The sequence below is a fragment of the Sphaeramia orbicularis genome, chromosome 6 (assembly GCF_902148855.1).
Source record: "Sphaeramia orbicularis chromosome 6, fSphaOr1.1, whole genome shotgun sequence".
Lineage (NCBI taxonomy): Eukaryota > Metazoa > Chordata > Actinopteri > Kurtiformes > Apogonidae > Sphaeramia > Sphaeramia orbicularis.
This window is the reverse complement of record NC_043962.1, coordinates 46,039,800-46,066,041: the sequence shown is the minus strand read 5'-3', so window position 1 is coordinate 46,066,041 and position 26,242 is coordinate 46,039,800. Positions and strand designations below refer to the sequence as shown.

The 26,242-nt window shown below is 36.5% G+C and overlaps 1 protein-coding gene across 3 annotated transcripts in view; it reads left to right on the top strand.

The window, feature by feature from the left end:
• The window catches only part of kcnq1.2 (potassium voltage-gated channel, KQT-like subfamily, member 1.2), a 274,383-nt gene that overhangs the window by 47,203 nt on the left and 200,938 nt on the right, over positions 1 to 26,242 (top strand). Inside the window, exons 8-14 of one of the 3 annotated variants that reach the window (XM_030136299.1) lie at positions 1,365 to 1,475; positions 1,628 to 1,723; positions 3,263 to 3,400; positions 7,992 to 8,157; positions 13,497 to 13,523; positions 15,338 to 15,391; positions 15,745 to 15,862. In XM_030136299.1, the coding sequence (XP_029992159.1) occupies positions 1,365 to 1,475; positions 1,628 to 1,723; positions 3,263 to 3,400; positions 7,992 to 8,157; positions 13,497 to 13,523; positions 15,338 to 15,391; positions 15,745 to 15,862 (710 nt within the window). The remainder of the gene's footprint in view (positions 1 to 1,364; positions 1,476 to 1,627; positions 1,724 to 3,262; positions 3,401 to 7,991; positions 8,158 to 13,496; positions 13,524 to 15,337; positions 15,392 to 15,744; positions 15,863 to 26,242) is intronic. The other 2 variants (XM_030136301.1, XM_030136300.1) reach the window with 2 other exon arrangements.

The window sequence follows — 26,242 nt, the reverse complement described above, 5'->3', positions numbered from 1 at the left end:
AATTTGCACTACTTAGCCCTTTAGCCCCTGAGACATTGTTTCAATAAAATGGGGTTGCTTGGAACTAATGTCTGTAGAAGTGTCATAAAAGTTGCTGTGAGTATATGTTTGTGTTCCTTTTCTTCCATGGTTTTGCTTTACTGTGTGTTTTAGGTCAAAACAGGGTATAATGACAGAAAAAGACAAAGAAAAGAATTGGAGTTTTACAGGTTTTTACTAAATAAGGTGCTCAAAATGTACATCAGTAAGAGACTGAGGATGTTTAACATGAACTGTGAACTTGAACACACTGAACCACAGCAAGTATTAGAGTTTTGGCCCAGTAGTTTTTGTTTTGGGGCTCTGTTTTTCTAAATCAGTCCAGCTGCTTTTTGGCACTTAGTTGAACTCCAAAAAGCAGTTACACCATCAAAACTTGGTAAAAACACAAACAATAAACAACAGTAAAAACAGAAAACAACAATGAAAATAGTGTAAAAAAAAATAAATAAAAAAAGCCCAAACCGTCTATTTTTGTAGCGAGTCAGTCTCACTCACTGCTCTGTGCTTTGCCTTCCATTACAAATATGACTCGGATGTCTATGGAAAGAACAGGGTCTATTCTATCAGCACATTTTGAAATGTTTCCTATTGAGCAAATGGTTGAATTTTTATGAATATTTAACCCATAAAGACCCAGTGCTACTTTTGTGGCATTTCCCAAATGAATTTTTCTCTGTATTTAACCTTTCGTCAGTGATTTATCACCATTTATTACAATATTATCCTCTGCATTTTGTGTTTTTTCAGTGTAAATCATGTATTTGTCTATATTTAAGTCTCTGATCATGTAGATGTTCAGAAAAGCTCAGATTAAAGTTGAGGGTTATTATATCAGAAACACAGAAAACTGAAGAAAAAGTGACTTTTTCAACAAAATATAAACCAAGTGTCTCCATCCACTGTCACTGATCCAACTCCATGGGTTTTACTGGTGAATCAATGTTGTAGAAAATGTTCACGTTCACTATGGAGCCTCTGAACTTCCAAGTGAGTCATATCTGATGACCATGAAAAGATGACAAACTGCATTTTACACCAATTATTTACATGTATTGACAGGATTAGTGGACCAACAGGTATTAAACATTTAAGAACAGTATATGCTTTTGGTCACCAGTGGCTGTTTGGGTCTTTATGGGTTAAAATAAATCATACTTTCAGAATGATCACCACAGACACATCAGGGGTTAAGGGGTTTTTCTCGACAAATAGAATTTTGTTTATTGTGTGAATTTATTTTCAACATATTGTAGCTTTAACTCTTCTGAACCAATGCCAGTCCTCGTAAACAAATATAACAGCTATTATTTCCTCTGTTTTAGGTGACTGTTACCACAATTGGCTATGGAGACAAGATTCCTCAGACGTGGATAGGCAAAGCCATCGCCTCCTGTTTCAGTGTCTTCGCTATCTCCTTCTTTGCTCTGCCTGCTGTAAATATACTTTAAATTGTGATCTTGGGAATTATGAAACCATCACATTTTCATTTATAGCTAATCTCAGTAAGACTTGTCCAGTCCTTTTTTATGTTTAAGTCTGTGTACTTCAGATACAGATACAGCTGAATGTATTTTTTTTCTCTCAGGGTATCTTGGGCTCAGGGTTTGCTTTGAAGGTCCAGCAGAAGCAAAGACAGAAGCACTTCAATAGACAGATTCCTGCTGCAGCCTCTCTAATCCAGGTATTACGTCAGCCACTGTCTTCGGTTTGCACATTCAGTATTAAACTGAAGCGTGACTGAAACATGATTATTTGTTCAAATTTCTACTTAACTATTGGGTGTCACAGTCACTCCATTCAAGTATAATAAAAAGTAGCAAGAAAGAAATTATCAGTACAACAGAAAAAGACAAATATATATAATATTAGCGCTGGTAATCGATTAAAATTTTAATTGGATTAATCACAGAGTGGCTGTGGATTAATTTCAATTAATCACAATTAAATATCATTCATTTTTAATATTAATTGCATTCATTTTGCATGAGCAAACAGACTCAAGAAAGAAGGGAATATATATGCACTTAACATGTTTGTTAAACACCTTCAGTTTCAGTAAAACAACTGTTCTGTCTTGGTTTTTTAATACTCATATTTCCATCCAGAGGCCCAATGTGCTGTTCAGTGTCTTCCATCTTTATGGGTTGGTTCTGCTACCTGTCACTACTGGATCAACTGCCCACTTGGGCAGGCGCAATGCTAACACTACTTGGATTAACTGCCCAAAATGCGTGGTCAGCGACATTCAGAGTCATTCTGTGCTGCAGATGGGTTAATTGCATTAAAAATTTTAATCAGATTAATCATGATGATGGATTAATCCACATGATCACGTTAATTTTGATGACCCTACTAAATATAAAACACTATTAAGACACAAAATTAGAACAGCAATTTGTACGTGTACTAGACAATATAATATCAATATGATAATTAAGAAATATACATAACAAATGCGTACAAATATTGTTGTGTGTAAGTATAATTATGGTGTATGGTATATTATAAGGTGGAGTTACACAGTTTGATGGTCACAGGCAGGAAGAGTCATGGCCTTACACCAAAAACAAGCAATCACAGCAATCACAACTGGTACAAGATTTGGAAAAAGGTTAGATGATAGCAGAACAGAAGCACCAATGTGTATAAAGAATTCATTTATTTGTTTATTTTGAAATAAATTGTATATTGTGCAATCAAACTATTATGTTCTATTATGACCATCTTTGATTTCAATAAATAAAACTGATCAATAGGTTCCTCCCATTGAAACATGCTTTAAAGGTGCCGAGTTAATAATGAGACAGCACAAGTATAAATACCTGAACAACTGTCACCAGTCATAAGTGTTTGCTCCTGGAGGATTCTGTTGGGTTTCTGTAAATTGGCTTAAAATTTGATTTGATTTGATCTTTCTCTCCTTTATGTGAAGTGCTTTGTAACATGTTTTAAAAAGTGCTATATAAATAAAGCTTTACTTACTTACTTACAACTTGAAACAAACGTACAGGAAAAAATGACAACATGTAGAGATATTGTGGAGTCCATATGAAGAACATTCTACATGTGATTTTTATACAAAATGAGAAAACATCAAAATTTGTAGCTTGTGTTGCTGCTTCAGTCACTAGTATAATACAAAGTTTGGTTGACATTACTGTTGGTCGAAGTAAATAGATGCTTAGTAGATATAATATTCACTCTGTGTCTTTATCCTCAGACACTCTGGAGGTGCTACGCAGCAGAGAAACCAAATGGCTGTGCAGTGACATGGAAAATGTATGTCCTGACTCCAGAGGCTGTCACCACAGTGGACTCGGACCACAACAATCCTAACCTCAGGAAACTGAACATATCGGTATGCAAATGTCAAACTTTGGGTCTGAAATTTGCTTATAGCTTTCATTTGGGATTAATTCTTTGTGTTTTAACTAGAAACCACTTGATATCTTTAAGATATGAAGTAAGTCTGTTTTCATTCAGGATTTATTGTGCCTTTCTCTCTGTATCCCTCTTTTTTGCATTATTTAAAATTTTTTGAAATTTTTGATCTACTATAAAACCCCAGCAACATCCAGTCTATAACAGGGTTTCTACAGGTCATTAAAAAGCATTAATAATCATGAAATAGATTTTGTGAAAATTAAGGCCTTAAATGGCATTAAAAAGCCTTAAATTCGATGTCCAGAGGCATTAAAAAATTAAATACACTTGATGGAAAAACACATTGTTATTCACGATTTATTTAGATTATATAAACATTTAATAATTTTGATTGGAAGTATAGTGTGATGACTGGCAGGCGGAACCCTTTAACCCTGTAAAGCCTGAACCATTAAATCATTGACAGAAAATTCCAGTTCTTTGAAACTGGAGCATTTATTGGGCCTTCTGAACAACCCAAAACTTTTTTTTTTTTTTTTTTTAAATATCAGTTTTCATGTATGAGTTTCAATTTTGTATCATATTTGATACACCGGGTCTCTATGCTCAAATATTATTAATTTTGAACAAACAAAAGCATAATATAGCACAAAACAAATTGGTAATTCCTTTTCAAAACTGGCAAAGTTCTGCCTCCTTCCTCATTAATGACAATCTTGTAGTGTCACTGGAAAGGCCTCTGGTGAATGAATTCCTCCCCCTTGGTGGATTATCTGTGTATTGCATGTATCTAATTGTATACATCAGGTTATTCAAGAAAAAAAAAATCACATTGATCATGTAGAGGGCTTCAAAAACTCATGTATCAAATATGACACGTTTAGTGTTATAGGGTTAATTGGCTATTGTTTATGGCCGATACACCAAGTCATGACACTGGATACTTGGAATGTAACGTGCTGTGAGCATGCTCATGCCTTGGCAAAAGAGTGGAGGGAACATTAGCAAATGTCGCAAAAATGGGAAAATGCGAGTTTCAGGAGAGTCGATTGGAGGAGGAACTATTCTGAACCCGGTTAAAGCCTGTCGAAGGCAAACCGTCAAAAAACTCTGTCTGCAGTTGGACATGGGCATTAAATTTGTTTAACCCTTTCATGCATGAATTATGAGAACCTTAATCAAGATTTTTTTTCCTGAGTGTTTTTATTCTTCTTTAGGAATGAAAAAAAACCCAATGTGATTGAACTTTTTTTTAAATCAACCTGTTTTTCATGGTGTTACAAAAATGTCCACTCAGCTACACCATGAATTTTATTCTTGAAGCAAAAAAATATGTGTTTAAAACCCAATATCATGAAGTGATATGAAAACAGTGAAATGAAACCATGTTTAATGCAGCTAATCTGATGTTTTCTCACATTTTAACATATTCTAATACTAGTTATTACTCACTTCATGGAGATAATATGCAAAAAATAAATATTAACAATTGATTACCACTCAAGAACCAATCAAGAACAGCAAAGTTACAATAATGGTATGAATTGCAGTTTATGAGACGATGCGTAAGTGTCCACTGGGTTGGCTGATATGGAACTAAAACAACAAAACCCATGAATATATAAGAGAACAGCTGTAGAAGAACTGTCCACTGGAGTGACCACTATGCATGAAAGGGTTAAAGTGGCATTAAAAATGGCTTTAAAAGGCATTAAATTAAATTTGCTGATACCTGCAAAAAACCTGTATAAACTTAGGTTAAACATCTTGTTTAGTTTCAGAGCGACATTTTCAATTTATGGTGTCATATCAAGGTTATTATCGTTAACAAACACTAACGAAATGACGAAAACTAGAATTGTAAAAACATTTTCATTAACTGAAATAAATAAAAACTATAATTAAAAGAAAAAAAATGATAACTAACTGAAACTGTATTGTGTGTTTTCAAAACTAACTAAAACATATAAAAATTATGGATAAAATTCCCATAGTTTTCATCTTTGTCAATGTCAGATTCATACGAAATTGACTTATTTCCCTCAAGCAATTTTAGCTGCTGGCACCATATGATATTTAACAGTCCGTCACGTCTGGTCACTTGTGTTTTACATTAGCCTGTCGTCCTCACTCTACCTGGAAACGTGGAAACTAAAGGTGGGAGAAAACAGCAGAGTCCTGTCTGGGATTTATGTGAATATGACGGCAAAGAAGATAAAAGATATTAAAAAAACTAAAACTAAACTAAAACTAAGCATTTAGAAAATAACAAAAACTAATAAAAACTAGCAAACCTGCTCTAAAAATAAATTAAAACTAACTGAATTAGAGAAAAAAAAGCCCAAACTAAATAAAACTAAACTATATGAAAAATCCAAAACTATTATAACCTTGTGTCATATATGGGGGAAAAAGAGCCTTCATCATCAGACTTGAAGTAATCCTTTGAACCTTGAGGTGTAGAACATGAAGAACTCTACAAAAAGAGCATTGTCAGACAAACCCGCCAGAGTGTGATACTTGAGGCTGGATTTGCATATGTCTGGCCCACACAGCACAGTTCACCTTTCACAACAATATTAACTATGTTTCGCCAAAGCCATACGGCATAAAAGGGCACATTAAGTTCCCACAAACATATACACGTGGAAGGACTCACAAACGTAACACAAAACTCACACATAGCTGCACACAGAAACCCCGTCCAGTCCTCCACCCCGCCGTTGACTCCACCAGGATGACTCGAGGCCTTTGTCTCGACCGGACAAAGACTCAGTCAGTTGAGATGATGTCACCGCCGCCTTTCTCATGGGAGTAAACCTTTGTCTAGTAGAACAACAACAAAAAAATCTTTGTGTAGCATTGAACCCACATGTATTGGGGAGAATGAAGGCTGCTTCCGCTCTTTTCTGTTCCAGCATGTGACTTTCTCCACTAACTTTCCTTTCTCAGTCTTTTTCCCATTCTTCTCTCTTCAGATGTTTTTATTTTACCCATTCCATTCCTCCTCCACATCCTCAGCGTCCTTTTTCTGTATATTTTGTCTGACTTTTTTTTTATCTTTCCTATTCCTTGGAACATTTGTTTGTGTTTGTTGATCCCTTTGTGGTCACCTCCAGCTTTTATCATCTTCCTCTTAAGTCTTTTACACTTTATTCTTGTCCTTCCATCTGAAGCCTCTCCCTTTTTTTCTCTTATTACACTCACTTCCAACCCTTCACTCTGTCCTAATGAGTCAATCAAACGTCGGATATTTGGAATGAACTGCTGTACAGCTGCTGTATCTAAACCATCAAACTCAATGAACTCATAAAGACCCAGTGCTACGTTTGTGGCAATTCCCAAATAGATTTTTCTCTGAATTTTACATTTCTTAAGTAATTTATCACCATTTATTGTAATGTTATCTTCTTTATTTTGTGTTTTTTCAGTGAAAATCAGGTATTTTCCTGTATTTAATTTACTAATAATATAGATGTTCATTAAAGCTCAGATTAAAGTTGAGAGTTATTATATCAAAAACAGAGAAAACTGAAAAAAAAAAAAGACTCCTTCAGCAAAATATATCATTAATTGAACATAAACCAAGTGTCTCCATCCACTGTCACTGATCCAACTCCATGGTTTTACTGGTGAATCAGTGTTGTAGAAGATGACGGTGTTTCCATGTTCACTATGGAGCTGAACGTCCAAATGGGTCATATCTGATGACCATGAAAAGATGACAAACTGCATTTTACACCAATTATTTACATGTATTGATAGGATTAATGGATCAACAGTCATTAAATATTTTACATCAGTAGATGCTTTTGGTCACTGGTGGCTGTTTGGGTCTTTATGGGTTAAAAGTACATACGTAAAAAAATAAAATAATTAAAACAAAAGATCAGCAACAACTCAGGAAGTTGTTGCTTTCTTAGTAGGACTCGATTAGCAGCACTGTGATGTCATAGCTGCTCTTTTGTTGTGAAACAAAACTGAAAATCAGGTATTTACGGTATTTTCCTATGGGTGCATCTATGAAACTGGGTACATTCTGGTACCTGGCATTTTGCCAGCTTTTTAGACCCAATAATAAAAGAGAAATTTATACCTGTTTCCCCCCCAGGATGTACCTAATGATGACCTCAGATAAATGCAAAAAAAAAAAAAAAAAATTCTTGCTCTGAGCCATCCCAAAATCAATGCATTTTTAATAAAATATTGGGGACAAAAATAGGACCAAAATAGGGACATGAAAAGCCCAGGTGTCAGTGCATTTTATTTCGAAAACATCGCTTGAAATGGTGACATATAGCGCTATAAATACAGACACTGTTAAGTTTGATGATCCTAGTAGTTTTTCTAATCCAGACATGCAGGTTTTTCATGAATTGGCAATCAGCATGTCACTGATGTCCATAATGCAAATATGAATTAATATAATTTCATTGGAATGTTTAATAACTGTTTTCAGTCTTTATGCACTGTGATCTCCTGCTCCCTCTCTGAATCAGTTTCTCTGTGAAATCCTGACACATTTCATTGTCAATATCTTGGTTGATATTTTCTTTTCCTCTCAGAAAAAAGGGACCAAGAGGAGGTTAAAGTCCCGAGGTAATGGCTCCATGCCAGTTTCCACAGAGAGGGCTTTGTCGATCCCCCAGATCACCTACGATCACATTGATGACTCTGTGGAAAAGAAAGATGTGTCGTACTTCCTGGAGGAGCCAAGAGGGAGTGTTGACGGTAAAACAATCAAACACGCACTATTGTTCTAATGTAGAGTGATACTGTCCAAAATAATGTCAAAGGTGTCATCCAGCACACCCCTGTAACATGTTTTTCAAAGAAAACCCGTTATAACTCTATTAACTGACTTTCTTTGAACACCTTGGACCAGAAGGGGAAGATCGAACATAAAAGCACTGACGCTCGATCCCACTGACTTCATTTTGGATTCGTATTAGAAAAACTTTTATACATGTCCTCACACCTGCAGGCTCCAACACTTTTTGAGCACGTTTTTGCATTTCTTAAAATACTGTGAAGTTATCTTTGACCCTGTTAATGTAGTTTGAGGCCAGCTGGCAGTGCAGGCTATCCAATGAAGTGAATGTTCTCTTCATTTAAGTACCATTTTCTCTGATGAATAATGTGTATTGAGGGCTGTGAAATGATGTCATTCTGCCTTAGACGCTTTGAAAGTGTATTATTTCTGTAAAAGTTAGATTTGGTTTCACATTCAGGGGATTAAAATAACCAAAACAAGTCTGTGATGAATAACACTGTGACTGGCGGTTGCCTTAGAAATATTAGATGCCTTCTTTTGTGTTGACTGTTAGTTTTGTCATATTTTTAAGAACTGTGTATAAATAATATAGGTAAACACTGAATAAAATCCTCTCTGTAAGTTACGATGTGAAGGATAAGCGGCAGGATCAGTCAGTTTATGGGACTTTCACACACAACAGGATTTGTACCCTGCTCACTGCTGGGAGTTGTGGTGAATAAAGCAAAACAGGTGGAGTTTTTAGAACTTCTAGCAGGAGTACTTCACTATGTTTTCTCTAATAATAAAATATTCTCTCTGAAAACCTCTAACCTCCACTAAAAAGCTTTTAATTGGTCTGCAGAGTTATTCAAGGGAATACATAACAAACCTAACTATAAACAACAAGCTACATGACTGTTAAATCTGTTTCCAACATGGGGCTTTCTTCCTCTCATGTACACAAAGGCTGTGTCTGCGTCACTCATTATTCACTATGTCAGTAGTTCCTAAACTTTTTTGGCTCGTGACCCCATTTTAACATCACAAATTTCGGGCGACCCCAGACATTCAAAAAGGAGACATTTTTTTTTGCTAAAATTAATTTGTTTTTGATCATGTAATAGTTTGCTATACTGTATTGCAAATAAACATTCATTTTAGAGAACATTTAGGCTATATAGGGCCAGATCTACTAAGATCCCAATTTGCGTGTATTCATTTGCTTGCACAATCTAGACCTTTGCGTGTGGGGTTGAACCGTGGTTTGCGGGTGATTTACAAAGATTGCTTGCGCAAATTACAACAGGTGCAAAGTCTTGGAGACTGCCCTATTTAAATGGAGATAATACGCTGTAAAAACTGCTCTGGGGTACGCTGGCACTAATGGTAACAGTGCGCTGAAATGGTCCAGATGCAAGGAAATGTAAAGTTGGTGGAGTTTTGTCATAGAAAACTCATGACTCATTCATTCATTTATTTTTCATTTTAGAGGGGGGGGGGTGGTTGGATTGACTGTCAGGCGCACATAATTTTGCGCACATAACACTGTAGCCTAATGTCGGTGCATATTTTTAATCACAATCACAATGCAGATCAAGTGGAAAAGAATCATTCCAGAAATGTTCACATGAGGGTGAAAAATGTGTTCTCTGTACCTTTTTTTCATCATTTCGATGTCTCCTTTTTGTGACGATAACCACTTCCATGTATGCGGAATTATGCATACAAACTGTTTGCACCTCCCTTTGAGACGTGTTAAATATAGATGTAGTTTCTATGAGCAAAATTGCTTTTGGGTTTGATAAATCACTTTGTGTGTGCCAAATTAATATATTTACATTTTCTCCTCCCAGCACACGCACAATTGCATGTAAACGCTTCATATTGCATATTCATTGTGGCTAATGTACTAACTGGAGGCAGACGCGCTATTTTGCACCTTTGAAAGACGCAGTCCTTAGTGTGCACTGTTAGTAAATTAGTTTAGACATTTTTTTGCGTGTGCAATGAGTTTGCACACATTTTTATACACGCAAACCTTTAGTAGATCTGGCCCATAATGTATATTATTATGGACGGAGGCAGAAAAGCCAGGTGTAGATTACTGCACAAAGTGAGAATTTTATTTTCCTTGGTCAGGATATGTACAGTCAGTCCAGCTTGGATTGACAAGGCTGACAATTAATACTGAACAAACAATAAGTCAAACTATGAATTATGAGAAAACTGCACAATCTTGACCACAATGAACATTTGAAAGATAAACAGTACCACAGTGCTTCAGTTTCAACTTCAGAGTTTGTCATGTCTTTTTTGTATTGTGATTGTCTCTCTCAACTCACCATATATCTCACCATATATTTTTTATTAGTAAGTTTTTATTTTCATTTTAATCAATTACTAGAAATTTCAGGCTACCCCATTTGAATTCCAGGCGACCCCACGTTGAAACCCGACCACAAGGTTGAAAAACACTGTACTATATAGTGCAGGCTTCTCCTCTGTTGTAGCTTCTGTCTGCCTTGATGCCTTGTTTTTTTTTGTTCCGTGGGTTTGCGTCACATAAACTCACTGACTGGTGTGTTGTTTTTTGTCAGGCTGTTGTTGTGTGGTGCGAGCTTTTGTTCATAATAGGTTTCAGAGTTAAAAACATGACCTGATGAATATCTTTGGGAAATCTAGCAAATGTTAGTGAATGTTCACATAAAGAAATGATCCATAGGTATTTTCACAGATATTGTGTGTGAATATGTTGACAAGTTTGTAAAAACTGAGCATTTTCCCATTGGTTCAGTTTATTTTTACCCAGAGAAACATTCATGTGAACCTAAATGCAAACCATGTGTAAATGTTCACTTGCAAGGATGTAAAGCTAGAAGGAAGGCCCATAACATTTCCTTTATTGTGTTTTAGTTTAGTTTAAATTGTTTTAACTGCATAGTTTATTTCCTTTATTTCATTTTAGCTTAGCTTAACTGTTTACATTATTCGTGTGAAGGGAACTGGCAAAGTAAGAATTTCATTGCTCAGTACTGCTGTGTATATGACAATAAACTTCTTGAATCTTGAATCTAAACATTGCTATACAATTTCACATGGAGCAATGCAAGAGTTGGCATTTGCTCATTACCACGGTTAATTATCTAGATAATATGCCAAGAAAAGTTACACTATTTAATTCACTTGATATATCTTATATGTTCAATATATGTTAAATGTTGTCATGTACGGTCAGTGTATCTTTTGGTAATTGGATTTTCTTTTCGGAAACAAAAGAAAAACTAGTAGTTAATTGATTTTTGTTTTAAAATAGAGGAATTAAAATTCAATGTCAAGGCGTTTTTCTTTTTTGGTGTCAAAACAGATTAACTAAATTTAAAGAACTGATTATCATTTTCGCTTCCTGATAACAAAAAAGAAAGTTACTACTTAACAGAAATGGAAAAACGGACCAAAAATGGATGTTGTCATTTTCAAGGAAAGAGCACTTAATGGCTAGGTCACAAAAATTGGTACCAACGATGGGGTTTGTACGAATCTTCCAGTTCGTATGAAATCTGGAGTTCGTAGACATTCATGGAGGGAGCATGTCTGCGATGTCCAATCCAGTTACCAAAAGATACACTGGCCATGTGCTACTGTAATGCACTGCACAAACTGCTATAGTTTGCACACTCTGCTGCATCCCAACGCAAATCACATCTGCCTACAGAAACAGTTTAGTCCAGACTTAAAGAGTACACCTAGTACTTGGGTCAGATCAAGGTCACATCATGTTCCCACCACAAACAACCCACTCAACAAAACCCTAATGTATGCATGATACTTGTTTGGAAATGGTGTGTATTTCAAACCCTGTCATTACCATTGTGTCATTGCTCCAATAACTTGAAGTACAAAGAAATCCATTTGACTGTGGTTTAGTCAATGTCTTACAGATCATCATCGTTTAGTTCATACAAACAGATGAGGCCATTACATGCATTATGGGGAGAGATGTTACGCACTGGTTTCTCATTTTCACACTGTAAACAGAGGCCCTCTTGTGATCCTCTTAGAGCCAAGATGGCTGCCAGGTGTCTCCAGAAGGGCAGATGGAAGCCATTACAGTCTCAGTGGTGATTAGAAGTCATGGTTACAAGCTCTTTACAGCTTCACTTGTCCCCATTGCTGCCCACAGACATTCAAACTAGGCTTAAGTGGGAAAAAAAAAATCAAAATATAAACTTTTCAAGGGTACAAGTGGGAATTTTTTTGTTATAGCTAAAACAATTTACTAAAACTGCTAATGTCCTTCCAGAGCCAAACTATGTTTTTATAAAAAAGAGACAGAAAACCGCTTGTCTGAAATTCATTTTACAGTAATTGATATCCATAAAAATATTAACTACCAGCCAGCAACAATACCTAACAAAAGAAATGTTTTCATACGTGTATTTGTGTATTTTGGATGGCTACTGGCTAAGAAGGAGATGGTTTAACTTCCTGTTTTTAAAAGCCAGCCCGGTCAAATAAACTGACCCAGACTCCAGGTTAATAAACCCGCTTTATGAGTTTTTCCTGTCAAAGCGTGCAATCATAAAAAGGAGCAGGAGTGACATAAACTTGACATAAAGGCATGCCATCACTGGCAAAACAACCACTTATGAGGGGAAAAGTTGTTTTAGTTGACTGCTTAATTAGGTTGGAGCTAGATAATAAAGGAGAGATGTCAAAGTGCAGATGGAAACATTTTAATCAAAACTAGTGTCAAACTGTTTTTTTTTCCAGTTAAATTAACGTGTATTTATTCACAGAGCAACACGACAACAAGCAAATTGTATGTCTCAGTTTATTTAATGTTTTGCTGAGTTGTTTAAAAAAATAACCTTGCAGATACTATGGAAGAAGAAAATGCAGGCTGTGGATGTTTCAAAGCCTGAAGAAAACTGTTACTAATGATAGAGTTGAACAGCACAGGACTGTGTAATCTTTGATTTAGATGCAAACATAAAACATCCATGTGGATTATCAACCATCTGCATGAGCAGTTTCTTTTTTATTGCTTGTTTTTTTGTTTTTTTTTAAGGTGGTACATGATTCAAATAGTGGTTTAACAGAAAGCTCAGTGATAGTGATGCATGTTGATGGCTCACTACTATAGGGGTCATGTAAGCATACATTAACATAGAATATTGATATATATAAATAGGGTTGTTATATTGCATTAAACTTAGAATGTTCAACAAAGTACAGCGTTTAAAAAGGAAGTTAGTGAGAAGGATAAGTTAATTTCTGCTCAGTATCTCAATATTAGGTCTTCTTTTCTTTGCAGGATTCAGCCGGATGTTGACACAAACAGGTGAGTTATTCATATATCACATCAGAGAGACACTGTATATAATTTTCCAACTGAAACTTGTGACGTATTACTTAGAGGATGTCAAAAAATGCCTGCTTCAGGGCGTGAACGTCTCATGGCAGCGCTATTTTTATACTTACAAGTTTCCACTTCACTCAAATCACTTGGAACCAAGAAACACAAATAGTGACTTTTTTTAAATAAACCTGATATTCTTTGCCAAAAACACACAAACTGTGGGTGAAATATAGACTATGTATACAGTGCTCAGTCTAACCAGTTGCCCCTTCCACTGGTTAAAGACTTCTTTTTCTCCTATTAAAAGTGGCCTGTGTTAATCATTAGCTAGCCAGCCTTTTTAATGTGGCCCAGACAGTATTTTAATTAGACTTGCTGGCTGGGCCTTTGTCCCCAACCGGACCAAACCAGAGCCAAGCAGAGAGACTCAGACTCTGGTCCTGGATTGACCTGGCCTGTTTTCTTTACTGGGTGTCTTGCCAACTCCATGGGTGAGGAACAGGGCTGGCTTGGTGTGCAATGCACCGGGGCCTGTGGGACCACAGGGACCCAGACTGGGACACTGAAGAGAGGGAGGGAAATATGGTGTTGATAAGCAGTTATTGTGGAGCTCCAGTGGTCAGAAATAAACTGGTCATTGTTTGGTTTAGTCAGTGTCCATCTTATCGCTTCACTTATCTGTCTGGACCCATTCACCTCCCTGACTGTGAGATTTTAACCCCCTCCCTCTTTGTTTTTTCTCTACCCCCTCCATCTCCTAACGTTGGCACACAATCTCCCAACCAAACACATGTGTGCTGATGGGCCAGATAAACTACATATTGTTAATAAATCCTTGTTCTGTTTGTGTAGCCGATAAGTCAGTTCACGACTCATTCATTGGGCTGAAGTGGAGGTAAAGTAGGCTCTGGTTAGCTGTGGTTACTGCCCTCCCTTCTTTTCCTCCTGCTTGCTGTGCCTCTCTACCTCTTTGTCTCTCGCTCTATCACTGTCTCCGCTTCCGGATTGGACAATGCTAAACTTGATGATGGAATACAAGAGAGGTTGAGTCTGAATAGCGGTTACTTGAGTTGGAATGGTCATTCTGTTCTTGGACACAGATTTGCCTCTCCATTCTTCATCACAGTGAAAGCCTGATGGTTTGAAGGAGAGACATGTCAAACCCTGCTGAAAGTCTTACTGCAGGTCAAGATCTGTTGTTTGTAGCTGCACCAGTACTCTGCCTCCTGTACCTTTGCATTTCCTTATTATGGTCATATTTTGAACTGTCAACAGTTTGGCAACAGTTCTGATGATGTCACACAGACCATACAGCAATATGTTCCAAAGGGATCACAGCAATAACAATGTATGTGAATATGTGAGTGATGGGCTTCTGCTTATTTATTTATTTATTTAACCTGCTTTTATTTGTAGACCTATTTGTGTTTTTAAAGTAGGTTTTATATGATGCACAGATCGGATGGCACTTTTAGTTTCATTGTACTTGTTACAATGACAATAAAGATTCTATTCTATTCTATTCTATTCTATTCTATTCTATTCTATTCTGTTTTCTCTGTTCTATTCTGTTCTGTTCTATTTTATTCTGTTCTATCAAACAAACATTAAATATATTTGATTGTTGCTGCATTCATGCACTGTAATGCCTTGAGTTGAAAACCTTCAAATTATATCACTTCTTTCCAGCAGTTATTTTTATAATGTGTTTATTTTTATGTTTCTCCATTCTGTCTTTTTCCATCTTTCTTTATTCTCTTCTTTCTCCTGTTTTCATTACTTTTGCATGACATCAGGCCCTCCTCATCACTCTTGGTCGTCTTTCACTCTGAGCTGCCCTGCCTCCCCAGGTATCTTTCCGTTTCTTTGTGTCTGCTTTTATTTTACTCATTCTCAAATTACCGTATATGTTTCTGCACCAATATTTCATCAACACAAAACAGTAGTTTTGAAATTTTAAACTATATCTAACGTATCGTTTTCAAGGTAACATAAGAACTTTGTTGTTTTGAAGCTGCACACGCTCGATATAAGTAGTGGGTTTTGGTGAGTGGATTTATTGGGGGGAATTAGCTCAACATGGCTCCTCCTTTCAGAACTACATTTTACACGTGCAGAATGATATTATTACATTCAACTCACTGAGAAGAGTTGTTCTCTGTTGACACTTAAGCATGAGTAAATTTCTCCGTGTTCTTTGCAGTAAAGAAAAACCATGACAACAGCTTGTCCATCGACATCTCCCGAGCCAACAGCCTAACAGATGAGCTGGACTACATGAGTGAAGACATCCCGCTTCCTGTGGTGACAAACAAGACCCAGTAAGTCCCAGAGAAGTTCCCCCCCTCTGTTTTGCTTTGGCGCTCTCATCTCTGTCTCATCCATCACCCTGTACTGACCTCTATTCTCTGATACATAATACTGATTTCCCTACTCATCATGGTACCTAAAGGCCTTTTGTCAGACCAGAGAGCCCCTCTAGCTGCTCTCTAAATGAAGTTGTTTTGTTGAACTCTCTTGAGGGTTAAAGAGACTCTCGAGCACCAAGGCCATATCAGGTACAAAGAGTTATAAAAGAGGATTATCCCTTTAGTCTTGAGGGAAATGTCAAAGAAATCCCTCTCAAAGGGTTGTAGGACATTACGGTACCAAATGGCTTGTCACCACATGCCCCCATAAGATGGAGAACTGACTGCTGCTGGTTGTTGTGTGGATTGTGAGCGTGTATTGAAGGTGTTGCTTCTTTCTACCATCCTACATACACAACTGTCTTTGAATGGGATCCCAAACATAACACAACTATAGTCACTTTTCCATTGACCCTCAAATTGCGCAAATATAACTTGCACATAAAAATTTACGTAATGGAAAAATGACAATTTCGCCAAAAGTCTCATTTTTCAATTAAAAGTTTTTGCGCTGGCAAGAGGTGGTTTTTCGGACATAGCGCAAATGGTATATCACGCAAAACTGCAATGGAAAGACCTTTTTTCGCAACTAGAGTGAGGTGAATTAAAAAAACTGATTTTGACGGACATTACAACAAGCGAAGAACAAGAAGCATGTCGCGGTATGTGTGGACACACCAGGAAACCCAATCATTTTTTAATTTAGTACAAGATAGAGGGGCAATATTTAATAATAATGAATATATCTGTAAATCAACACCATCTTTACGTTTGTCGCCATGTTTTTGGAATGACTTCTCATGTCATCTCGCGATAATAAATAAACAAATCATTGCATTTGTGATTTAATGGCAAAAACGATATTACGCACTTCTGTCTTTTCGACATTTAGTAAATATCGCTAAAGTTTTGCGCAGATGTCCAATGGAAAAGTGACTAATGACATGAATATGTACTTTAATGCTCTCTAAGTTTGGTCATCTTTTATTGCAGTTCATAACTATTTCCCAGCATTTCTCTCCTGACTCCGCTGTTCTCACCAGTATTAAGAGCCTATTCTTTTCACGTTGTGTTGTCATAACTTTGCACTAACAGCAGTAAATACAAGTGCTCACATAAGCAAAGTGGGACGGTTGTACACTGACAACATGTCAACAACCATTGTCTGGCTTTATCCCACTGGTGGGAGATTACCAATGTGCCTTTTCCCCTGGGATCATGTGCTGTCACATCGTATCTTCCAGATCAGGTTTTTACATACAGGTAATGAGATAGGACTAAATGGAAAGGTTTTAGTGGGTTGAATAGATTCTAGTGTCTAATAAAGCTTGAGTGCCACACAGGATGGCGATTAAGTTGATGTTGTCTGTGTGTTTGTTTCCCCCCATAAATAATAGATACAGTTTGAGTATATATTCTAGGCGTCCGTCACAGTCAGAGTAACCTGTTAATACCCCACGTGGCGGCTCATGCAGTCCTGGAAATGCAGCTCAGGTATTGTTTGGTGACAAGTTGAATCTTTTTAAGCCTCGGTCTTAACTGTTATAGTGTTACATCCCTGTTTATGTGATGTGAACCCTCTTTCATTGTACATGTTTTTCTCAAAGTTAGACTCGAAGAGCTGGGCCACCAACTGTCAAAGTAAATTACACGAGAATAATATGATACGTAAATTAATTTATCTAAATAAGATTGACGTAAAAGTCGATAAATACATAGCAAGATGAAAATTATGTAGAAGGAAATGATGTAATAAGATGGAAATGTTATAAAAAAAAAGATACTTCCAGGGATGCTGCCTTGAAAACTGAAAGGTTAGTCAGTGTTGCAAATTAATAAATACTATTTTTTTTTAGATTTATTTATTTTTTTTAATCTTTTTGTCTGTGTATTTAAGGAAAGTGCATTTAACTCAGTGTTGTTTTGGTCATGAAAGAGTGACTAAAAACATAGACATTATAACAGTTCATAAAGTAATTTGGTAAATTTGGGTCCTGAGGTGACAGTACCATTTATCTTTTGGGCTTTGAGCTGAAATGTTTTGAAAATCTGTCACTCATTGAAAAATCTATTATTACACTGTGAAATAAAATATTTTTAGCTCTTCTCGTGAAATGAATTTGACCATCTGATGTATTCTTGATAGATAAAGTGTAATGATCAAAGGTGATTACTGATGCGTATAAATAGGAATAAAAAGGAATGTGTCTCAAAACAAAATTTATGGGCAACAGAGTATGTTATGTAACTGTAGGCTAAAGTGAACTTACTCTTATTTTAACCCATAAACACCCAAACATCCATCACTGACCAAAACCATCTACTGATCTAAACTGTTTCATACCTGCTGATCCATTAATCCTATCAATACATGTAAATAATTGGTGTAAAATACAGTTTGTCATCTTTTCATGGTCATGGGATATGATCCATTTGGACATTCAGAGGCTCCGCAGTTAGCATGGAAACACCGTAATCTTCTACAACATCGATTCACCAGTAAAACCCATGGAATTGGATCACTGACAGTGGATGGAGACACTTGTTTGTATGTTTAGTTAATGATATCTTTGCTGAAAAAGTCACTTTTTCTTCAGTTTCGTTTGTTTCTGGTATAATAACTGTCAACTTTAATTTGAGCTTTTATGAACATATATGGTAAGTGAATTAAATATAGAAAATACATAATTTCACTGAAAAAATGCAAAATACAGAAGTTAATATGATAATAATTGGTGATAAATCACTTAAGAAAGGTTAAATTCAGAGAAAAATTCATCTGGCAACTTCCATGAAAGTAACACTGGGTCTTTATGGGTTAATGAAATAAGCAGTGAGTTCCACAAAATGCTTTATAGCTTTTACAGCTAATTTATTTTTCAGTTTTGCATATTTTCCACTGAAATATTGTATGATTTCATGTATTAAAGCATATGAATAATTAGTATTTGATATGTTGATCAGTTTTTGGTTCTTTATAAAACACTCATCGACTTGACTGTGAGATTTATGGTAGAGATGGGACATATGCCAATGTCTGTAAAAGAGAAAATACTTGGTACACATGGGCAATATATGAATATGTATGTGTGTTTGTGTGGGAGAGATTGTATTATAAGTTACAAGTTAAACCGGAAAAGAGAATGTTCTACACAGAGCAATAACATAATCATAAAGGCAGATAAAACTTGTACATCCACAGAATCATTATTCAGTAAAATTTAAGTAAAATCATTAACAAAACAAACAGTGAAATGGGTTATGAACAGCAGATTGCTTCTCAAGGCTTTTGAAATCAGAAAAGTGCCAGTATTCATAATATATTCTTAACCTTTGACCTTTTGTTCTTATTCTCCACCGTAATATTTTCTGCTGGTCATAACAATAGTGTGGAAAATTTCCTCTTTGGCTGTAATAGAAAACGTGACTTCTCCAATTCCTATTATTCATCGAACATTTATTTACTGTACCACTCCTGGAAAAATGTGTCTTCTATTTTATTTTATGGGCTGTTTTTTTTTTTATATGTCAGCCCTCATCTTTTATACTTCAAATGTTTATTCTCATAGGCGTACAGAACAGATACTTGACTCTACAGTGACATAAGAATATACTGACCAGTCTCATGCAAAATGAATATGTCATATAGTGTACTTGTTTTAAAGAATTAGGCTTCTTCTTGTGCTTCCTGTGCACCTTTTTCATTTATTTAAATATCAGTTTTGTCATTGTATTACAGATACATTATTGCACTTCACAGACAACTCTTAAACACACTCCTAAAATGCTCATTCAGAGGTACTCAACATTCACACAAACCCATAAAGACCCAAACTTCCAACGGCGACCAAAAGCATCTACTGATCTAAACTGTTTAATACCTGTTGATCAACTAATCCAATCAATACATGTAAATAATTTTTGTAAAATTCAGTTTGTCATCTTTTCATGGTCATCAGATATGACCATATTTGGATGTGCAGAGGCCCTTAGTGAACGTGGAAACACCATCATCTTCTACAACATTGATTCACCAGTAAAACCCATGAAGTTGGATCAATGACAGTGGATGGACAAACTTGTTTTATGTTCAGTTAATGATAGATTTTACTGAAAAAATAACTTTTTCTTCAGTTTTTTTTGTTTTTAATATAATAACCCTTAACTTTAATCTGAGTTTTAATAAACGTCTGTATGATTTGTAAATTAAATGTAGGAAAATACCTGATTTTCGCTGAAAAAAATGCTAAATAAAGAGAATATTACAATAAATGGTGATAAATCGCTTAAGAAATGTTAAATATGGAACTGCCACTGGGTCTTTGTGGGTTAAATGTCACACATCATGCCTGATCATTCAGCTTCCATTCCCTCCAAACAGAAGATGGCGATACCCTGTTACAGTATGTACGATGTATAGATTACACTATGCCATACAGCAGCCCAAGCCTTGTTGTTTAGATGGCTTAGCTCCGCACTTTTATTAGTTTTAGCAACTAAGTGAAAGGTCTTACACTGTAACAGTAAAAGCTTTCATAGCTGATATAAAGTATGTCTGTTCAACAGTTCACCTAATAATCTCCTTCTTTGTAAAATCACATTCTTTTCTAAATAATACACACTGTAATCTATCAAGCATAATTCATCATGTGTAATTCAATTGTTGGAAAATGTGTTGTAAATAATTTGTCATGATGCTTTTTGCATGTGTAGACCATCAAAAGTCATCAAAGTAATGGTTATGCAATCAAGTACTAACTCCTGTGTGTATCATGTGACAAAAACAGACAGAAAAGAAAACATGGAATGCCTAAAAGCACTGTTTTTGGCAGTACAATGCCATAGCTATTGATGTCAGAACTGAAGTGATTTTGGTTATTATCAAGAAAACCATAGAAAATGGATAGATATCAGCTCTTAACCCTGTAAAAGCTGAACCATTAAATCACTGACAGAAAATTCCAGTTCTTTGAAACTGGAGCCTTTATTAGTCCTTCTGAACAACCAAAAACATTTTTTTTAAAAATATCAATTTCCATGTATGAGTTTCAGTTTTGTATCATATTTGATACATCGGGTCTCAATGCTCAAATATTATTTTTGAACAAACAAAAACATAATATAACACAAACATGTCTAACAAATTGATAATTCCTTTTCAAAATTGGCAAAGTTCTGCCTCCTTCCTCATTAATGACAATCTTGTAGTGTCCCTGGAAAGGCCTCTGGTGAACAAATTCCTCCCCCCTGGTGGATTATCCGTGTACTGCATGTATCTAATTGTATACATTGGATTTTTCAAGAAAAAAAGCATCACACTGATCATGTAGAGGGTTTCAAAACTCATGTATCAAATATGATACATTCGGTGTTATAGAGTTAAATTAAACTCTTATGAGCTATTTTTGTTGTTATCATTATATTTGTCCGAACAAATGTACCTTCAGTTGTACCAGGCATTAAAATGTACAAGAGATTGAAGAAAACAAGGGGTGGTCTAATAATTTTTTCTGACTGTACATGAGGGTGTGAGACCACTGGGCATTAAAGCCTGAGTGTGTGAGGGCGAGTCGTCCAGCTGCAGACACACACACTGTCTATTTGTATCCATTGCAGAGCTGCTGTGCCCATAAGTCAGCTGTAACAGCCAAGCTTAGATTTGGACCATGCTGGGCACTCCCATAACAGCTGGTTTGTTTTGCCCCTAGTGTCACGCTACTAAGGACAGCACTGTCATTTGGCATCCTTATCTGGATTTCTGCAGACAAGCTACCAGTTCCACCCACACTGCCTGGTGCAGCTTGCATACGCACATACTGAATCTAGTTCTTTCTTTTTCAATCCCAAAACAAGCTTTTATCATTACTCAGATCAGTGCATCCAGGCCCCGCCCCCCTCCTCAACAAAAAAGTGCAAGAGTGTGCATGTTTGAGTCATTAATACAGCTGGCTGTGACGTCTCTGTGCTCCTAAAGAGGCAGTAGTGCAGGGTAGTGTCCGCACGCAATCATGTCTGGTGCTCCTCTGAACCCAAAACATAAACACACACCACAGTGAACACACACCAGTAGACGTTTTCTCCCCTGAGTGGAAAAAATATTAATTATTTGTTTAAATCCAACTTATGTGATTGCTTTGAATGAATAAAAGTGATAATAATGAATAAGATCTCAAAAAGAAAAACAAAAAACATACATTCCAGCGAACATTTTCCTTTGTAGCGAGAACAGTTCCTTCACTGTTCGTTTACTCATTTCATATGATTCAGACAAACACAAATTTCCACTGATTGCGTTTTGCTATTAGAATGCGTGAGAACCTAGTGGCTTAGTGGTTTGATATGACCCACGGTGCATATTCATTTCTGAGACTTACTTGTTAATTGTTGAATTAAATCATAACAAACTCCAGTGGGGGTACTGATCCCAAATCCACCCTAAAGCAGATTGATCTTTGCCCTCTTGAAGAATGGATAAATCTGTCCAAGTCCAATTCATCGGCACCAAACAGAGGAAGCCCTTGTTTAACAGATTGCTATGGTTGTGTCCTATCTTTCTCTCTCTTCTTACTCTCTTTAGTCTCTTTTTTTCCTCTTTACTTCACCCCTTATTCATCCCTATACCAAAGAATTTCTGCTTCTTGACTCTGTGTAGTACTAAACAAGATCTGTTTGTCATCTTATGACCTGCAGCAGTTTCCCCCTTCCTCCTGTTGGGTGTGGTTCACTCGTCCTCCTCCTTCTCATCTCCTCTCAGATCTGTAAAAGCCTGCATGGGCCACCTGCAGGCAGGGCTTAATTAGTTCCCCGCTTACAAGCTAGCCGGAGATAAACAATGAACACCCACTGCAGCGCCACAGGAGGATTGCAGGCAGAGACACATGCATCACGGCTTGGCCCCTTCAAGTAGGGGCCTCTCTCTGCAGAGCAACTGGCGTCTTTTGTGCAGAACTCTGAACAAATTGACTTTTTGTCTATGTGGCCTCTGTATGCCTGTCTTGTGCACTGTACTCGAATATTGATGGCATGGAGGTGCATTTCAAACATATGGTGTTCAGCCAAGAGGATTAATCTAAAATACATTCAAGGTTTTTGTCACAGAAACCTTTCTAAACCTTCAATATTGTCACTTTGACAAATGTTTGTTATATGAAAGCTTCACCAAGCCATGTCCCCCTCCTCCTCAATGTTGATCTCAAATGCTGACCAAGGAGATATTTTATGAGGCTTCATGCAAGATTTAGCAGTGAATCTAATGTGAAAAAAGCCAATAAATCCTCTTTATATTCCTGGCTTTGCTGCCAAGTATTAGAATGACAAATTAGACAAGGCGAGGGCCCCAGCTCGGGCACATGCACAAGATACACATGCACATACATTTGTGCACGGCCAAACGGATGGGTTAAGATCCGTGGCCTCCTGCCCTGCAGTGAGAATAGCTGCCCTGCTGCTGCTACTTTATGAAAAGATAGAGAAAGAAACTGAGGGAGAAAGGAACAAATTGTACCCCAGTTTCTTGACTTTATGCCAATTTCTAAAGCATAAAATAGATGGAAAAAAAAAAGTCTTAGGCTGCAGTAAAACAGCCACACACACTGATTCATATTCTCTGGACATTAGAAGTGTACATGTAAGGATTCAGCAGTTAATCTCATTATAGACTCTGGGCTTTTTATGTGGTTACTGCCCTCCACTTTACCTTTGCTCTCTTGAAGGTATTAGAAATAGTTTAATTGCTCTCACTTGGCCAAAATATGACCAATATAAATAGTACAGTTAAGTTGGTGCAACAGTAAGGTCAAAAGTGAAATTGGAATGTTCGCCTAGATATACTACACTGCAATAAGGGTTCACAGAGAGTGTTCTTTAAGTGAGTATATGAACCCCATCTGGCTATGTTCATTCTGGGCAAGCCATATCAACTGTTGGAGGATAATGTATATCCATTGTGGTCACCTGAGTGCAATTGTTGTAAAATTTAAGATATTGAAGGAGAATGGTCACTACAAGGACAAACCAACTTTGTTCCATGATTCGAGGCTTTTCATTTTTAGGACTCATTTGCCTTATGGGCTGGTGAAGTGCATCTTCTGGACTCAAAACCAAATGTGGAGTGACATTTGTCTCTTTTTTACCAATGTCAGTCTGCTGGCGAATTTACCTGTTCATTCCAGATAAAGACGTAATTAAAAAAAAAAAAAAAAAAAAAAAAAAAAAAAGGCTCATGTTGGGATTTAGTTGAGGGAGAATGTCAAGTCCTTGTGTCAAAACATGTAAACTTTAGCACAGTCTCCACTCTTTACATGCAGTTGAATCAAACTATGTCATGTGATTATCAGTAAGTATGGTTTCATATAATGTGTCACGAATTTTAAACAAATTTTTTGAAAACTCGCAAAAATGAAAATGAGGATTACAAGTGTTTCCTTAAATCTCTTGGAGCAAATAAACTAGGCTGCATGGTGTTGTCAGCAGTTGGCTCTGTAGGCTACATTACACATGACTCTCATAAACAAAGTAGAAGTGCAAATCATGATGCTGTTTTACATCTAAAATTAATGTTATTTGTTCTTTCATGGTTGAGACAGAAGGATCATTTTGCCTCACTATCACTCCGCATGTTGAACTACAGTTTGTCATAATGTGTGAGAGGACACTATGAGTTAAACGTTCACTACGGCTACGTTCAGACTACAGGTCTTAATGCACAAATCGAATTTTTTGGTGAAATCTGATTTTTTGTGTGCTTGTTCATACTACACATTAAATGCAACTTCTATCAGTTTTGAGTACGAACTAAATGTGACCCTGAAGTGACCTGCATGAGCAAAAGAGATCCTGATGTAATACGTGACCACACAGGCACACACTGTGTTTACGGATGTAACACACCTGGGATGCAGAATTGCGACGTTTGTCGCATTTCAATGACGTAAAGGTTGGATAAATGTGACCTGTCCGTTTAGACTGAAGTCATATTGCAAAATATCGGATACGTATCAGATTTAGGACCACATATGAAATTGGCTTGGGTCAGATTTGAAAAAATTGGATTTGTGCTATTCAGACTGTCTTCTTTTTTTGTTCTTTTTTAAACCTGCCACCACCAAACTGTCTTCAACAGATCTGATACAGCTCACATATGGGCAAAAAAAAAAAAAATCAGATTTGGGCCACATTTGCCTGCAGTCTGAACGTAGCCTAAGTCACAATTTACTTGAAGATGGCATTTTCATTTCCTTATGCATATTTATTATTTTTAGAAAAAACACAAAAAAACACTTTTTTTGTCACAAAATTTGACATTCTGTTTACATTTTCCACTGAGAAAATTCAAAGTTGACATTAAATATGTTTATGCACCTATTAACAGTTTGTCAGAGTTTGGCTGACCTTATAAAATACAGCCCTGTCATTCTGTACTATATATAAAAGAAATAAATTAATAAATAATAATAATAATAATAATAATAATAATAATAATAATAATAATAATGATAATAACAACAATAATAATAATAACAACTTATAGCACCTTTAAAAACTGAGTTTACACAGTGCTTTGACAGACAAAGCAGAAGGGCACAACATCAGAATACAAGATGCAAGCAAAGACACTAAAACAGAAAACAACACAATAAAAGAGATATGTACAGCAAACGCCAAAACATGACACTCCGGATAAATTGGAGTGTATCAAAGTAGAGAGGGCAGAAATAATGGAACATGATGCTGTCAAATCAATGCAAAAATGAAGGAATGAAATAAAACAACATCATGTGTGTCAATCTAAATGAATAACCTAAACAGGGTAAATGCAAATATTCAACATTAAAAAAAGATATCACATGAAGGCAAGACTATAAAAATGTGTTGTAAGAAGTGATTTAAAAGATGTTACTGATTCCACAAGCCTTATCTCCTTGGGCAGGCCGTTCCAAAGTCAAGGGGCCCTGATGGAGAGGGTGTGGTCACCTTTCGATTTAAGTAAATGTAAAATGTAATTGTTTCTTCTGCATTATATCCATCCATCCATCCATTATCCACCGATTATCTGGGGCCGGGTCGCGGGGGCAACAGTCTAAGCAGGGATGCCCAGACTTCCCTCTCCCCAGACACCTCCTCCAGCTCTTCCGGGGGGACCCTGAGGTGTTCTCAGGCCAGCCGAGAAACATAGTCTCTCCAACGTGTTCTAGGTCTTCCCCAAGGCCTCCTTCCGGCGTTACATACATAAAATGGACAATATGCACATGTTTTCATAGATCTGAGGTTTTATACATACTATTTAAATAACAG